We start from the raw sequence: 17398 nt of genomic DNA on the forward strand, positions 1-17398 counted from the left end.
TGATTCCCCCTGCCCTGCAGGCGTCCGTGAAGCCACGCATGGGATGGAACCCGTGGTTTCAGCCAGCGCTGAAGGAGACGCATACGAAGCAGACCCAGCTGTAGCACTGGTGATGCTGCAGCCATGAGGCCCAGCATCCTCTGAAACGGTTTGAGAGGGCGAGTGGTTCCAATCTCGAAGGAGGCCACCAATCTCCGTATGGCCAGAGCCTGTTGCGGTGCGACTACAGCTCTCATTTGAGCGGAGTCGAAAACTGTTCTCAGGAACAATATTTGCTGGCTGGGGAACAACGTGCTCTTGGTGAAATTGACCCTGAGTCCCAGGCGCTCTAGGTGGCTGAGGAGGAGGGTCCTGTGTGATACTAATTCTGCCTCCGACTGGGCCAGAATGAGCCTGTCGTCGAGGTAGTTGAGAATGCGGATTCCCATCTGTCTCAAAGGGGAGAGAAGTCCATGCACTTCGTAAAAGTGCGGGGGGCCATAGACAGCCCGAAGGGAAGTACCGTGTATTGATAAGCCACTCCCTCGAAAGCGAATCTCAAGAATCGCCTGTGACGGGGGGCTATCTGGATGTGAAAGTACATATCCTTCAGGTCCAGAGAACAAGAACCAGTCCCCGGAGCGAATTTGCGCAAGGATCTGTTTCAGCGTAGTCATCCTGAATGACCTTTTCATGAGGGCATGATTCAGGTGCCTGAGATCGAGGATGGGCCGGAGGCCACCATCCTTTTGGGGACGAGGAAGTAACGGCTGTAGAAGCCCGACTCGCTCTGAGCTGGAGGAACCGTTTCTACAACTCCTTTTCCCAGCAGATTCATCACCTCTGAGGTGGGTACCACGCCGCTGAAGTGCGGGGGTCTTCGAGCGAACTGGAGTGAATATCCTCGTTGGTTGGGGGTGGGGTCCAAGCCCAACAGCTCCTCTGCATCCGAGGCTGTCAATGACATGCTGTCATCAGGCAGCTCATCCTCACTTCCCCCAAATGAGACCAGATCGCTTGTGCAGGCAGAGGGATGCTGGTCAGACTGGGAGAAGAGGACGGGAGAACTCTCTCTCTGGGGCGAGGGTGAGGCACGCGGGATCTGGGCCGACGTGAGCTCGCTCGCAGCCGGACACTCGAGTCCTCTGCCCCACTGTTTTTTCCTCACAGGTCCATGGGAGGAAGAAAAACGGGAGGGCGCGAGGTGGCGGACAATCAGTTCCCGTGAGCACAGCTTCCGCATGGGATTTCCCCAAGCAGGAAATGTACTCCGAGTGGCCGTCATCGGCGTGCAGGGGAGACCCGCGCGAACCGCTGTAACGGCACGGCATTTGCAACAATGCCAAGCTCTTCTAGTAGCTCTTTTAGAATTGCCGGATGGCGGCAGAGGAAATGGACCGGAACTGCTCCGCTGCCGACCCATTGGTTTGTTTTTTATACACTGCACGAACCAATGGCCGTGCCGTTTCACTGTGTGATTGAAAAAAGGCTTCAGTTCAGGAGAAAAAAGGCTTTTTCCCATAGCGTCTTAGCAGACGCAGCACGAGTGTAGTATCGACAGGGAACTATGTTTCTTCTTAGTTTTTTCTGATCAGTTTTGTACATTAGGGTTTTATGTTACATCTAATGTTGTTAAATTAATGTTTATTGCATTATTTCAGTTTCATGTGTGTTACCATGATGGTGTTTAATGTTTGTGTGAATGACACTGTGCACCTTCTATATATGTTAATATTTAAAAGCTGCTTGTGATGGGCTTTGGTTCATCATGTGACTTTCTCATCACCACCTGCTTTTGGTGGCCATCAGTGTATTACAAAGGTACAAACAGATTTCAGTACTTCAATAGGTTGGTAAATTAACATTATATCAGTTAATAATGAAATTACAGTATTTAAATGTAAATTTAAGTTAAAACCATAAAACCTAAAATGTTGCTACCGTATTTTTTTCAGTAAAAATTCTGTAAAAACTGCATTAAAATATAACTGCATTTGGTCTGCATTTTTTGAATTTTTTCAAGTAATTTATTTATCCAAAAAGACTATAATTACATTTAACATGTAGAGTTGTTTACAACTTAGAATTAAAAATTTTTCTAAGCAAAAAGATAAGCAATGTAAGTATGTACTGTATGTACATGTATGTAAGCAAATGGCTCACGTCCCACTAGTTTATTTTTATATACTAGTACTACTGTATGTTTGTGTGTACTGTACTGTATGTCTGTAGATAGTAGTGTGTAATAGTGTATTTTGACCATACTTACAGGCAGAGGCTGATGCTGCAGTAACAGACTGAGGTTGGCTGTGGCTGGTGCTGTCAGAGTGTCTGCCCTTACATGGCCCCCAGAGAAGATGACTGGTGCAGTGGCAGGCTTCGGCCTGTATGGAATTGTGGCACCTTTGGGTGGGGACTGGCAAAGATCAGTGGAGGTCAAATAAAGATAGAAAAGACGGAAATTAGGAAAAATAAAAGTGAGGGCAAACTATAATAGTATGTAGTAGAAGCAGTAGATGCTTAAATGGTTACCAAAATGAGATAAAAAGTCAATGAGGTTTGACATTAATTGATATTTGAGGTTTCTGTCACAATATTTGATATATACAGCATGTGTATGCATGTGCTGAGCAATGTTTGGATTTGATCTGAAAGTGGATAGTGGTAGATTTCTATCTGTTCATTACTTTAGCTTTTTGCAGCTTGAGAATTGTCCCCACAAGAAAACCATTCAAGTTTGGAACAACATGAGATTGAGAGTTGGGTGAACTATATCTCAAAACATCTGGCTTTTTTCTATTCCTTACCTCCAACATGACCACACAGATCTGCTTCACACACTGGATAATGGCCTCTGGGGTACCTGAGATAGTGACTGCCCGCTCAGTAGAATTGGGCAACATGTCTCCAGCCACTTGCACTTGAGCCCCTGTAGACTGGAGAAAAAGCACAGCACATTTAGCCAGGATAGAAACCCTTGGAACAAAGCACTATCTGTTTAATCCAAGTAAAAATGTATAGTTTTGCTGTTGTCTCGGGGTAGCAATGGCATTCAAAGGGTTTCCAGGATAAAACCGCTTGGAACAAAGCACTACTTCTTGTTTAATCAAAGTAAAAAAGTATAGTTTTGCTGTTGTTTTGGAGTATCAATGACATTCTGTGCATATACAGGTGCATCTCAATAAATTAGAATGTTGTGGAAAAGTTCATTTATTTCAGTAATTCAACTCAAATTGTGAAACTCGTGTATTAAATAAATTCAATGCACACAGACTGAAGTAGTTTAAGTCTTTGGTTCTTTTAATTGTGATGATTTTGATTAAAATAATTGCTGCATTTTATGAAATATGTGGATCATAAAGAAATGATAAGATTGAACATACCTCCCTCATCTCCTTGATCTTGGAGCCTCCTTTCCCAATTAGAGAGCCACACTGACTGGCCGGCACTACCAAACGCAAAGTCACTGGAGGCTTACTAGTAGCCTGGCTATTGCTCATAGAGTTAATGATATCCTATGTAGAATCAAAATATCAATTACTATTACGTTACAGTTTTAATTTATTTATTTTGGGGTTTTACTAACATTTATATTAGAAAAAGTTCTCATACTTCCTCAAACTTGTATGCGATCATAGCAAAGGCCTTGAATATGGCATCTGTGGGTCCTGTGATGGTAACTATTCTCTCTGGGCAATTTCCCTCTGAAATATTTATGCGTGCATTACTCTGTAGAAACAGTTTGCATTGTTTGTTAATAATCATGTTACACTTATCACAGCAACTAACATTATTTGTAACGTCACTTACATCCTCACGCATCTTCTTCACAGTTTCCCCTTTCTGTATAGAATAATTAAATTTTTGATAAAATGCAGATGTTAATGACTGTAAAAATTTAATTTCTACTAAATACATATTAAAATTCATATAGTTCATTCAGAAAAAAGAGACTTTTACAAACTCAGGTATTTGTAAGCATTGTCTTGGTGGCTGAATGTGTATTTTTACCTTGCCTATAATGCTGCCAACCTCCTGCAAGATAAGAAAAGATAATGTGATTATTGTAGTAACAAACTTACAATTAATTTATTGCGCAATCTATCTAACACATGGGTGCATAACACAAATAAATATGTGAAACCAAGTACCATTAAAACATTTTTTAATGTTTTAATGGTTAGATTAGGATAGACATTTTTGTCCTCTTACAAAATATAGTACTATGTCCACAATCTGTTCTTTATGACTGGTAGAATGATTACCATGGTGCAGTAAATTGTGTATGTGGAAGTTTTAGATTAGAGGCATGTTGTTCTTTTACCTTGCCGTGCATGAGGAGTCTGATAGTCAGAGTGACATTGAGCCCTCCCTCAGACTGAACTTTGTTGGGCTCCATGGTGAGGATTTAGGACTGGTTGAATTAGTTAGGAACTCACAGGAGCAGTTAAGGAATGCAGGGGCCGGTGGTCACCACACAGTCACCTTCAAATTTGAAAGAAGCAAACAAAACAACCTTACATATTCATATTTAAATTTTGAAACAAAAGCAGATTAAAACCCATCAAGAAATTGGTTACCTCAATCCATTTAAGGTTTAAAAACCAATATGTAACAAAGTTCATAAGTCGGGAAGAAGGAGGCAGGAACCGGCGAGCACTCAAAGAAACTTTAATAATAAAATAAACACAAAATAGCGCGACAGCCCCTCGCGGACGACTGCCGCGCACAAACAAAACCAAAACACAAAATAAAATCCAGGCCTGGTCCTCTCTCGTCTTTCCCTGTCGTCACTCCTCCTTTGTATCCTTCCGGAGCTCCTCCGTGGGACTCGAGACCGGTGAGTGGCGCAGGTGTCGCGCATTCGCAATTACTCCACCGGCCTCGCTCCGTTCCCACGGCTCTCGGCCCCGCCCCTCTCGTCACACAATAGTAAGGTGTAGTGTGGACTTATTTCATTTGAGCTCACTGAAAAAGAATACTTCGTAAAGGAGACATCGGATGCAAAATTCACTTTTACATGGTGTTTGGATATAAATGTGTCTTAGCAGTGTGTGGAAAAAAATCACCCTACAATGATAAAAAATCCATTGACTCCATTTTTTAATCCCTAAAAAACCTAAACAGTCCCAATTACGAAAGGGTTTTGATTTTAGTCCCCACCCACAACCACTGAGCATATTTACACCCTCAGCCAGTTGTACGCTGACCGGTGTTCAGACGATTGCTACCCACTCAGATTGTGCTACCTCCCATTAAAAAGATAGGTAGCACAAATCGATAGCGAATAATGCTACCTATCAGATTGTGCTACCAGCATTTTATTAATGTGGTTTGAGGCTTTTTTAAAAGTCCATACCTACCCCTACCCTAAACCTACCTGTCCATACCTACCCTTACCCTAAACTTACCCTTAAATCAATGCAAATATACTGTATTTTTGGTAGCACAAATTGATTGTCACAAATCCAGTCCATGGACTTTCATCCAATGAACACAAGAGGTCGCTCTCTCACCATATTGACACTCACTCCACATAGACTGTCACACATCACTATGGACTACATCTCCCATGCTCCACTGCCCTGATTGCGCACTCACCTGCATCCAATACAGTTGCCGAGTATTGTTTTAGCGCTTATCGCTCATCGTGTGATAGCTACTTTACGGAGCAATTCTAAATTCCTTAATCTAGTACTGCCTTGTTGTTAGTCTGTTTACCCGTTTCTTGATCCTTGCCTGTTATCTCGTTTTGTCTGATCTCTGCCTGCCCTGAAGTTTATAGCCTGCTTTGGAATTACCCTTTGCCTTGCTGTTTCGGACTGTGTTTGCATCTCACCTGGACTCTAGCTCGTCTTGTGGATTCCCCATTTGCCTCACCCTCAGGATTACGTTCACCGTCGACTGACTTGCGCCTTCCGTTGGATACTCTTTTGTCTTGCCCTCTATATAATTATTTGCCATTGTCTGACCCATGCCTGTTTTATGACCACGTCTCTGTCTTCTATTAAAGCTTTGCAAATGGATCCACATGTCTCACGTCTCGTCGGCTCCGTTACAGAATACTCGGCCACACAAGCATCCAGCAGCTTTTCATGTGGACGTTGGCCAGGTATGGACACTGCAAAACTATTATGAGCCTTAAAGCAGGGCACACGCCCGCTTGAAGGCTATATTCAAGAGTATCTGGACATTGCGTGTTATTCTGATTTGCCAGACTGTGTACTGATAGACTTTTTCTGTGATGATAGTAAATTAACCTTTAAAGCCACGATTAACCCGTGAGGGTCCACGTTCTTCTCTAAGCTATTTTTTGGATTTTGCTCTGCTGCGTGTCGACTCCGTGTTCACGGTGGGTGTTGCGGAGAAACATGACACCGAGTCCACTTGTGTAATGGCACAAGAGCACTCTCACAAAATGGCGGACACAACAGCGCCCCGCTATGTCACAGCTGATCTTCATTAGTCAAGTCGAGTCACGGCTGTTCTTTATGAGTCAAGTCAGGTCACAGTTGATCGTCATGAATCAAGTCAAATCACAGTTGATCGTCATAAGGCAAGTCAAGTCACAGCTGATCTTCTTGAATCAAGTCAAGTCACAGCTGTTCTTCATGAGTCCAGTCAAGTCACAGTTGATCTTCCAGAGTCAAGTCAAGTCAAGTCACCCTTATTTATATAGCGCTTTTAACAATACAGATTGTGTCAAAGCAACTGAACAGCATTAATTAGGAAAATAGTGTGTCAATAATGCAAAATGACAATAGTAAACACTCATTTTTCAGTTAAAGGTAGTTCATCATTGAATTCAGTGATATCATCATCCAGCTCAGTTCAGTTTAAATAGTATCTTTGCAATCAAGTCAACGATATCGCTGGAAATGTAGTGTCCCCAACTAAGCAAGCCAGAGGCGACAGCGGCAAGGAACCAAAACTCCATCGGTGGCAGAATGGAGAAAAAACCTTGGGAGAAACCAGGCTCAGTCGGGGGGCCAGTTCTCCTCTGGCCAGACAAAACCAGCAGTTCAATTTCAGGCTGCAGCAAAGTCACATTGTGCAGAGGACTCATCTGGTTCCTGTGGTCTTGTCCCGGTGGTCGTCTGAGACAAGGTCTTTACAGGGGATCTGTATCTGGGGCTCATCTAGTTGTGCTGGTCTCCGCTGTCTTTCAGGGCTGTAGAGGTCCTTTCTAGGTGCTGATCCACCATCTGGTCTGAATATATACTGGAGCTGGTGGCAACGGTGACCTCGGAATAAGAGAGAAACCGACTAATATTAGAGTAGATGCCATTCTTCTAACGATGTAGCAAGTACATCGGGTGTTATGAGAAGTGTTCCCGGTTCTGGTTGACCTAATTAATGCAGCCTAAAAATCCTTTAACGGATTTGAATATTAGAAGCGTATTAGTGTGTTATGTGTAAGCCATGTTAAAGAGATGGGTCTTTAATCTAGATTTAAACTGCAAGAGTATGTCTGCCTCCCGAACAATGTTAGGTAGGTTATTCCAGAGTTTTATCAAATGGCCAGAGTTTTGAGAACGCAGCGGACGTAGAGGACTATAATGTAACAAGAGCTTGTTCAAATACTGAGGTGCTAAACCATTCAGGGCTTTATAAGTAATTAGCAAGATTTTAAAATCTATACAATGTTTAATAGGTAGCCAGTGCAGTGTTGACAGAACCGGGATAATATGGTCATACTTCCTGGTTCTAGTAAGAACTCTAGCTGCTGCATTTTGGACCAGCTGGAGTTTGTTTATTAAGCGTGCAGAACAACCACCCAATAAAGCATTACAATAATCTAACCTTGAGGTCATAAACACATGGATCAACATTTCTGCATTTGACATTGAGAGAATAGGTCGTAATTTAGATATATTTTTGAGATGGAAAAATGCAGTTTTACAAATGCTAGAAACGTGGCTTTCTACGAAAGATTGCTATCAAATAGCACACCTAGGTTCCTAACTGATGACGAAGAATTGACAGAGCAGCCATCAAGTCTTAGAGAGCGTTCTAGGTTATTATATGCAGTTTTACCGTCAAGTCACCGTTGATCTTCCAGAGTCAAGTCAAGTCACCGCTGATCGTCATGAGGCAAGTCAAGTCACCGTTGATCGTCATGAGGCAAATCAAGTCGCAGCTGATCTCCCTGAGTCCAGTCAAGTCGCAGTTCATCTTCATGAGTCCAGTCAAGTCACAGCTGATCTTCCTGTGTCCAGTCAAGTCACGGTCGATCTTCCTGTGTCCAGTCAAGTCACAGCTGATCTTCCTGAGTCAAGTCAAGTCACAGCTGATCTTCCTGAGTCAAGTCAAGTCACAGCTGATCTTCCCGCATCCAGTCAAGTCACAGCTGATCTTCCCGCGTCCAGTCAAGTCACAGCTGATCTTCCTGAGTTCAGTGATTTTCCTGAGTCCAGTCAAGTCACAGTCAATCTTCCTGAGTCCAGTCAAGTCACAGCTGATCTTCCAGAGTCCAGTCAAGTTGCAGCTGATCTTCCTGGGTCCAGTGATTTTCCTGAGTCCAGTCAAGTCACAGTCAATCTTCCTGAGTCCAGTCAAGTCACAGCTGATCTTCCAGAGTCCAGTCAAGTTGCAGCTGATCTTCCTGGGTCCAGTGATTTTCCTGAGTCCAGTCAAGTCACAGTCAATCTTCCTGAGTCCAGTCAAGTCACAGCTGATCTTCCAGAGTCCAGTCAAGTTGCAGCTGATCTTCCTGGGTCCAGTGATTTTCCTGAGTCCAGTCAAGTCACGGTTGATCTTCATCATGAGTCAAGTCAAGTCACAGCTACTCGTTATGAGTCCAGTCACGTCTCAACTGATCGTCCAGAGTCTTATCACATCCTGTCTGTTGCACCCAGATCTTCAAGGTCAGTCCTTTGGTATCCCAGTCTGGTATCCAGTGTGAGGGATGCACCGCTGGTGTCTGCACGCGCAGCTGGTATCCCCACCCTACTCACTCTAGCCCTCCTGTCCCTGAACTGATTCCCCTGACTGAAGTGCTTCCCTTAATGGGGATCGCTCTATGGTGTGTTTGGGCTGCATACACCACCACAGAACCTCCCGAGGTGGAGACGCTCGCTTTAGCTCCTTGCGTGGTGGTGGTGCCCAGCAATGCACTCTCAGCCTGTCGTGTTGTGGTCGAAGAGACCATTACTGACTTCTCCCTGTTTCCTGAAGTTACTGCTGTAGAACCTCCAGAGGTGGCGGCAATCGCTGCAGAACCTCCAGAGGTGTCAGTGGTATCCGAACTCTCTGCCTGCCCAGCCACGGCCAAGGAGGCCGTTTATGAGTTCTTCGTCTGTCCTGTCATGGTCAAAGTGACCGTTACTGAACTCCGTACCTGTCCTGTTAAGGTGAATGTTAATGAACTCTCCCTGTTTCCTGCTGGTTTTGCTGTAGAACCTCCAGAGGTGGCAGCATCCGCTGCAGAACCTCCAGAGGTGTCAGTAGTATCCACTTGTGAACTTTCGTCCTGTTCTGTTCCGGCCAAGGAGGCCGTCTGAACTCTCTGCCTGTCTTGTCACGGCTATGGAGGCCGTTTGTGAACTCTCTGCCTGTCATGTCACGGCTATGGAGGCTGTCTGTGTACCCTCTGCCCGTCCTGTCATGGCTATGGAGGCCGTCTGTGAACTCTTTGCCCGTCCTGTCACGGCTATGGAGGCCGTCTGTGAACTCTCTGCCCATCCTGTCACGGCTATGGAGGCCTTCTGTGAACTCTCTGCCTGTCCTGTCAAGGCTACGGAGGCCATTTATGAACTTTTATCCTGCTCTCGTCCTGTTCTGAATCAGCCATGGAGGCTGATTGTGATCTGTCTGTCCATCTAGATGCTGATTTTGAACTCTCTGTCTTGTCAGTTTCTGTCAATCAGTCTGATCATGAACTGTCAGTCTGTCCTAGATCAACCTATGAATCAGTTTTTGAATTGTCTGTCTGTCCCATTTTCCCCAATGAGTCTGTTGAACCATCTGTCTGTCCAGTTCAAAACAAGGAACCTGTTAGTTTCCCCATTAGTCCAGTTTTGAGCCCAGAAACCATAAATGCATTCCATGTTTGTCCTGTTAGCCCTGTCACTGCCATAGAAACAATTCATCTTCGGACCCGTCTGCTCAGCTGTGGTGGTCCTCGGCTCCACCTGCTCTGCCGGCTCCACCCTGGTTCTCTGCTCTGCCTACACTGCCTCAGTCCCCGGTCTCTCCACTTCCACGTGGACCTGGCCCTCCGTCCCTCCCCCTGTTCCGCCCCCGCTCCACTGCCCTCCTGGATTATGAGTTAAGAGCATCTGGAAGCCGCTCCTTGGGGGGCGGCTATGTCACGAATCCAGTCCATGGACTTTCATCCAATGAACACAAGAGGTCGCTCTCTCACCATATTGACACTCACTCCACATAGACTGTCACACATCACTATGGACTACATCTCCCATGCTCCACTGCACTGATTGCGCACTCACCTGCATCCAATAACTCACACTATATAACACTCACTCTGATCCTGCTCTAGTCGTTGAGTATTGTTTTAACGCTTATCGCTCATCGTGTGATTGCTACTTTACGGAGCCATTCTAAATTCCTTAATCTAGTACTGCCTTGTTCTTAGTCTGTTTACCCGTGTCTTGATCCTTGCCTGTTTTCTCATTGTGTCTGATCTCTGCCTGCCCTGAAGTTTATAGCCTGTTTTGGAATTACCCTTTGCCTTTCTGTTTCGGACTGTGTTTACACCTCACCTGGACTCTAGCTCGTCTTGTGGATTCCCCATTTGCTTCGCCTTCAGGATTAAGTTCACCGTCGACTGACTCACGCCTTCCGTTGGATACTCTTTTGTCTTGCCCTCTATATAACTGTTTGCCATTGTCTGACTCATGCCTGTTTTATGACCACGTCTCTGTCTTCTATTAAAGCTTTGCAAATGGATCCACACATCTCGTCGGCTCCGTTACACTGATAGGTAGCATGTTTTGTCGGTACACCGGCATTTTCTCCACACTCGAGCAGCTGTAGTGACAACAATGTCTCGTAAACAATGCAGGTGTTTTGTATTTGGATGTAAAAGTGAACATAAGAGTCTTCATTTTGTTCTGACATGAGAGCCACTGAGGATGCAGTGAATTAGTTTTGTTTTTGATGGTAATGTGCCACCAAATACACAAAAAATAGGAGAGGTGTGGGGTGAGCAGTATTCATTGTCATTTAAAGAGATGGTTAGCTGTGAATAGAGCTGTTTTTGACAAGGTAAAAAGGGTGTTGTTTTATTATGACCAGCATTGAGGAATTTTAACCAAAGTATTTTGCATACTTTGCAAATTATATGCAATATAATTTCATTAGACCCTAAAGAATCACACAGACTTGTGGGCATCCCCTTTAATATACAATTAAAAACTAAACTCATAATTCAAATAGGCTACTTAGTTTATCTGAGACTTAACTGTAGCGAGGCAAACCATTAAAAATATTAAATGAACTAGCAATAGCATAACATAACTAACCAAGAGACTGCATTATGAGCATGCGTAGTTACTGGTCTTTAAATAAATGAGCATAAATGTGAGCATATTCATTGGCCCATTATCAACCTAACAAAAGGCTCTACTCTTCAGCACAAGAATAACCCCCAAAACTCAGAAGCAACAAAAACCCATTTAAGTCCCAAAATAACAGAACATTAAACACTAACAAAAATATCCCCTCTAATATTTTGCAAATACACATTTTAACATTTACTATTCTTACTGAGTCTAAAGCAAAGCTAGGAACTAGAAATCTACTGTAACTCATTCGGTTTAAATTCCTCTTGATATAATCAGTTACTAAGTTCACTTAACCTTTTCTGTTCAGTGAATTTTCAGTAATATTTGAGTAAAATTCCCTTGTTCCATTTAGTAAATGTGATTTTAGATTTCACAGTGTCAAAATCAGAGAAACTAAGGTTGCAAAGGTCAAGATTTGGTTGTTTAGCATCAGAGATTATAATACCTTGAAAAATCGAAATAGCTATTTACTAATGTCACGTGTTTGTCTCTGTTTAGTTCCTGTTTGCCCCATTTTCAGTTCCTGTTCTCATTTAGTTAATCATTGTTTATTCTGTTCACCTGTTTTGATTGAGTTCCAGTTTTGCCTTTTTCAGTTTTGCTTAATCACGTTCCATGTGTTTATATGCCCTGTGTTTTCCTCAGTTCCTTTGTCTTGCTTTGAAGTTACGTTGTGGTGTTTTACTCCTATGTTCTTCCGTTTAACTCTTGGTTTGATAATTAAAGACTCACTTCTGGATTACCCTGGCACCGTGTGCTTCATCCCAACCCACATCGTGACAACTAAATAAGTTGAAATAAATACGATTTACCAAGTAAATGTATTTAATTCGATTATAGTAGATGCTGTGCCAGTAATGTATCTTGCAAGGCTCTTAAAAGCATAAAATATAGGATATAGTATAGTCGCTAATTAAGGGATTGTGTGCATTACAGTAATGTCATCAGCCAGTCAGAGTTTATCAGCATGTCAGGACATAATTACCTTGTGGCTGCATCATTTCACAGCTCAGGTGACTGGCTTAAATAAACAATTGACTCTCAACCGCACGCATTATGATAGACCTATAGAACATTTAAAAAAAAATCTTTTTCTTTTCTAAGAATGGCTCAACTTGAAGTGCTGTAAAAAAAAATTGGGAAAAAAATATTATTTTAAGGTACTTTATGATATGTTGCCATACGGCAACAGCATACAATAGTGGATCTAACTTAGAATAAGTGTAAGCTTATTTATAATTAATATTTTTTCCTCAGAAATGTTGTTTGTGTTGATTCAATTGGTGCTATTATAACATTTACATATTGATTCTTAATTCTGTGTTGTTACCTGAATGATCCACAGCTATTATTTTTAAATAATAGTTATTCATGACTCCCTTGTTTGTCCTGAACAGTTAAACTGCCTGCTGTTCTTCAGAAAAATACTTCAGGTCCCACAAATTCTTTGGTTTTCCAGAATTATTGTGTATTTGAACCCTTTCCAACAATGACTGTATGATTTTGAGATCCATATTTTCACACTGAGGACAACTAAGGGACTCATATGCAACTATTACAGAAGGTTCAAACGCTCACTGATGCTCCAGAAGGAAAAATAATGCATTAAGAGCTAAGAAAACATTTTGGAATTTGAAGATCAGGGTAAATTTGACTTATTTTGTCTTCTGGGAAACATGTAAGTATCTTCTATAGCTTCTGAAGGGCAGTACTAAATAAAAAATATGATATTTAGGCAAAATAAGAAAAATGTACACATCTTCATTCTGTTCAAAGGTTTTCACCCACCGGATCTTAATGCATCGTTTTATGCATGCTTAATGCATTCTCAAAATCACAGTCATTGTTGGAAAGGGTTCAAATACGCAAAAATGCTGGAAAACCAAATAATTTGATGGACCTGAAGGATCTTTAATGAACATTTCTGCAAGGTGTATATAAACTTTTGACTTCAACTGTATATCTATATATTTTGACCACTTTAAAGGGGTCAAGGGGTCATTTTGTTTTTTATTTTGTACTGTTCTCTGAGGTCCACTTATAATGTTATCAAGATTTTTACATCAAAAAACATCATAATGTAGAAGTAATAAGCTATTTTCTGTCCTGTTTTTAACCCTCCTCATCAGAATGCTCTGTTTGAATAGGCGTGGCAGATTCGCAAGTAAACGCCCACTGCTATGATTGGCTAATAGTTATGCATGTTTGACAGCGTACATTCCTCATAGATGGACGCTGCTGTGATTTAGGTCAAAACGCATAAATAACTTAATAAATATCAAACGATCTGTAAGAAGAGACAAAGTAATAGTGACCATGTAATGAAAACAGATACTCACACTTGTGTTGCGAAGTTACTGTCAGATCCAATATAGTCGGCACAGCATCGTCTTTTAGCTTCAGTCTTTTTGAAAATCCCATGTCGATTTGTGCCTTGTTTGTAAAATTAAGTGAGAACAAAGGACCAAGTTCTTACTGACGTGTCTTGATCTTCATTAAAAAAAAAGTTCCCTTCAAGCGGTCACTCTCGACGTCTCATCGGTAATGACCGACTTAGGGATCTCGCTTAGAGAGACCAATCCACTTCGAGTGTAAACTAAACTAGCCAATGCACATTGGCATGCGATGATTGCATCCAGCTGCCGCTGATCGCAGCGTGAGTATAACTAGGCAGCAGGCGCAATGCATACTCAGCTTTTTGCTTCAGAGCCGAGCGATCACATCGTTTTGCTCCTGACTACTCTACTGAGAGAAGAAGACTGAACGAGTTCAGCGCACTCTTTGGAGCTCTTGGTGCTGGTGGTACGGCGCTTCAGCGGTGGTGGTTTCCCATGTCGAGTGGTTTGCACACATCAGGCTGCACTACCCCCTATTTGTGTTGCAGGCGGCCATCTACCCTGTGCGCTTCAGCACGCTAAAGAGCTTTTAGAGCTTTTCCTCTTAAAGAGCATTCACGGGTCTTTTTAAAGACGACGTTGCATCTGGCAAACTCGATGTTACGTCTTTGTAAAGATGACATTGTGTCTGGCAAACTTGACATTACGTCTTTGTAAAGACGACATTGCGTCTTGCTACAGACAACATATCACCCGTGCGTTTCTGGATGCGGTCATTACCTGGCGTCAGGTGATGGTCACGATCGCTGCCTCACGTGTTCTCGTCATGGCAGCGGGGACTACTTCAGGCAGTAGCACAGGTGGTCTGAGGGTAACAGTGATGGCAAACCTTCCAGGGAACCAACCCTCTGCACTCCGCAACCAGTTGAGCTGCCAAAGGAATGTGTTGGGCCCTCTACAAGGAGTGTACCAGCAGTATTATTCGGCGCCTCCCCCCAGACGATCGGATGTCGATCGCTGCATCGGAGGGTGAGCCGGAGCTTTCAGGAGAGGAAGATTCGGCTGTGCTGCTGCCCTCTGGGACTGTAGCAATACCTGAATCGGATCCGGAAATATTGGCTATGCTTTCCTGGGCCGCCGTGAGGGTAGGGCTCGAGTGGAGACTTCCACCGTGTCCCGGGCCCTCAAGGTTGGACGATTGATTCTTCGGGGTGGCCCGCGCTGGTTCTCAGCGCCCTGTCCCAGTGCCATTCTTCCAGGAGGTTAATGAGGGGCTTACTAGGTCGTAGAAGGCACCTTTTTCTGCCGGAAACTATACGGGGATCCCCTCGGTGGAGAGGTCGGTTGCAATGCAGTTATGTCCTAATACTGCCTGCACCCGGCAGGGCAAACCGTGCCTCCCCTCTGTAGGTATTTGTCTGGTCTCTCTGACGATGATACGCAAAAATGCTGGAAAACCAAATAATTTGATGGACCTGAAGGATCTTTCTGAAGAACAGTAATGAACATTTTGCAGATTCTGCAAGGTGTATATAAACTTTTGACTTCAACTGTATATCTATATATTTTGACCACTTTAAAGGGGTCATGAACTGCCTTTGTTTTTTATTTTGTACTGTTCTCTGAGGTCCACTTATAATGTTATCAAGATTTTTACATCAAAAAACATCATAATGTAGAAGTAATAAGCTATTTTCTGTCCTGTTTTTAACCCTCCTCATCAGAATGCTCTGTTTGAATAGGCGTGGCAGATTCGCAAGTAAACGCCCACTGCTATGATTGGCTAATAGTTATGCATGTTTGACAGCGTACATTCCTCATAGATGGACGCTGCTGTGATTTAGGTCAAAACGCATAAATAACTTAATAAATATCAAACGATCTGTAAGAAGAGACAAAGTAATAGTGACCATGTAATGAAAACAGATACTCACACTTGTGTTGCGAAGTTACTGTCAGATCCAATATAGTCGGCACAGCATCGTCTTTTAGCTTCAGTCTTTTTGAAAATCCCATGTCGATTTGTGCCTTGTTTGTAAAATTAAGTGAGAACAAAGGACCAAGTTCTTACTGACGTGTCTTGATCTTCATTAAAAAAAAAGTTCCCTTCAAGCGGTCACTCTCGACGTCTCATCGGTAATGACCGACTTAGGGATCTCGCTTAGAGAGACCAATCCACTTCGAGTGTAAACTAAACTAGCCAATGCACATTGGCATGCGATGATTGCATCCAGCTGCCGCTGATCGCAGCGTGAGTATAACTAGGCAGCAGGCGCAATGCATACTCAGCTTTTTGCTTCAGAGCCGAGCGATCACATCGTTTTGCTCCTGACTACTCTACTGAGAGAAGAAGACTGAACGAGTTCAGCGCACTCTTTGGAGCTCTTGGTGCTGGTGGTACGGCGCTTCAGCGGTGGTGGTTTCCCATGTCGAGTGGTTTGCACACATCAGGCTGCACTACCCCCTATTTGTGTTGCAGGCGGCCATCTACCCTGTGCGCTTCAGCACGCTAAAGAGCTTTTAGAGCTTTTCCTCTTAAAGAGCATTCACGGGTCTTTTTAAAGACGACGTTGCATCTGGCAAACTCGATGTTACGTCTTTGTAAAGATGACATTGTGTCTGGCAAACTTGACATTACGTCTTTGTAAAGACGACATTGCGTCTTGCTACAGACAACATATCACCCGTGCGTTTCTGGATGCGGTCATTACCTGGCGTCAGGTGATGGTCACGATCGCTGCCTCACGTGTTCTCGTCATGGCAGCGGGGACTACTTCAGGCAGTAGCACAGGTGGTCTGAGGGTAACAGTGATGGCAAACCTTCCAGGGAACCAACCCTCTGCACTCCGCAACCAGTTGAGCTGCCAAAGGAATGTGTTGGGCCCTCTACAAGGAGTGTACCAGCAGTATTATTCGGCGCCTCCCCCCAGACGATCGGATGTCGATCGCTGCATCGGAGGGTGAGCCGGAGCTTTCAGGAGAGGAAGATTCGGCTGTGCTGCTGCCCTCTGGGACTGTAGCAATACCTGAATCGGATCCGGAAATATTGGCTATGCTTTCCTGGGCCGCCGTGAGGGTAGGGCTCGAGTGGAGACTTCCACCGTGTCCCGGGCCCTCAAGGTTGGACGATTGATTCTTCGGGGTGGCCCGCGCTGGTTCTCAGCGCCCTGTCCCAGTGCCATTCTTCCAGGAGGTTAATGAGGGGCTTACTAGGTCGTAGAAGGCACCTTTTTCTGCCGGAAACTATACGGGGATCCCCTCGGTGGAGAGGTCGGTTGCAATGCAGTTATGTCCTAATACTGCCTGCACCCGGCAGGGCAAACCGTGCCTCCCCTCTGTAGGTATTTGTCTGGTCTCCGTGCGTTTCTGGATGCGGTCATTACCTGGCGTCAGGTGATGGTCACGATCGCTGCCTCACGTGTTCTCGTCATGGCAGCGGGGACTACTTCAGGCAGTAGCACAGGTGGTCTGAGGGTAACAGTGATGGCAAACCTTCCAGGGAACCAACCCTCTGCACTCCGCAACCAGTTGAGCTGCCAAAGGAATGTGTTGGGC

General features: G+C 43.9%; 1 protein-coding gene across 1 annotated transcript in view; it reads right to left on the reverse strand.

Moving 5' to 3' along the window:
• The window catches only part of LOC107586326 (poly(rC)-binding protein 3-like), a 28230-nt gene extending 23750 nt beyond the window's left edge, over positions 1-4480 (reverse strand). The window contains exons 1-7 of the mRNA XM_016273626.1: positions 4304-4480; positions 3991-4014; positions 3790-3822; positions 3592-3708; positions 3363-3494; positions 2787-2915; positions 2249-2395 (exon numbers count right to left, since the gene is read on the reverse strand). Coding sequence (XP_016129112.1) covers positions 2249-2395; positions 2787-2915; positions 3363-3494; positions 3592-3708; positions 3790-3822; positions 3991-4014; positions 4304-4378 — 657 coding nt within the window. The 5' untranslated portion in view covers positions 4379-4480. The remainder of the gene's footprint in view (positions 1-2248; positions 2396-2786; positions 2916-3362; positions 3495-3591; positions 3709-3789; positions 3823-3990; positions 4015-4303) is intronic.
• Positions 4481-17398: the final 12918 nt, after the last annotated feature.

The sequence above is a fragment of the Sinocyclocheilus grahami genome, unplaced genomic scaffold, assembly GCF_001515645.1.
Source record: "Sinocyclocheilus grahami isolate Dianchi unplaced genomic scaffold, SAMN03320097.WGS_v1.1 scaffold80.1, whole genome shotgun sequence".
Lineage (NCBI taxonomy): Eukaryota > Metazoa > Chordata > Actinopteri > Cypriniformes > Cyprinidae > Sinocyclocheilus > Sinocyclocheilus grahami.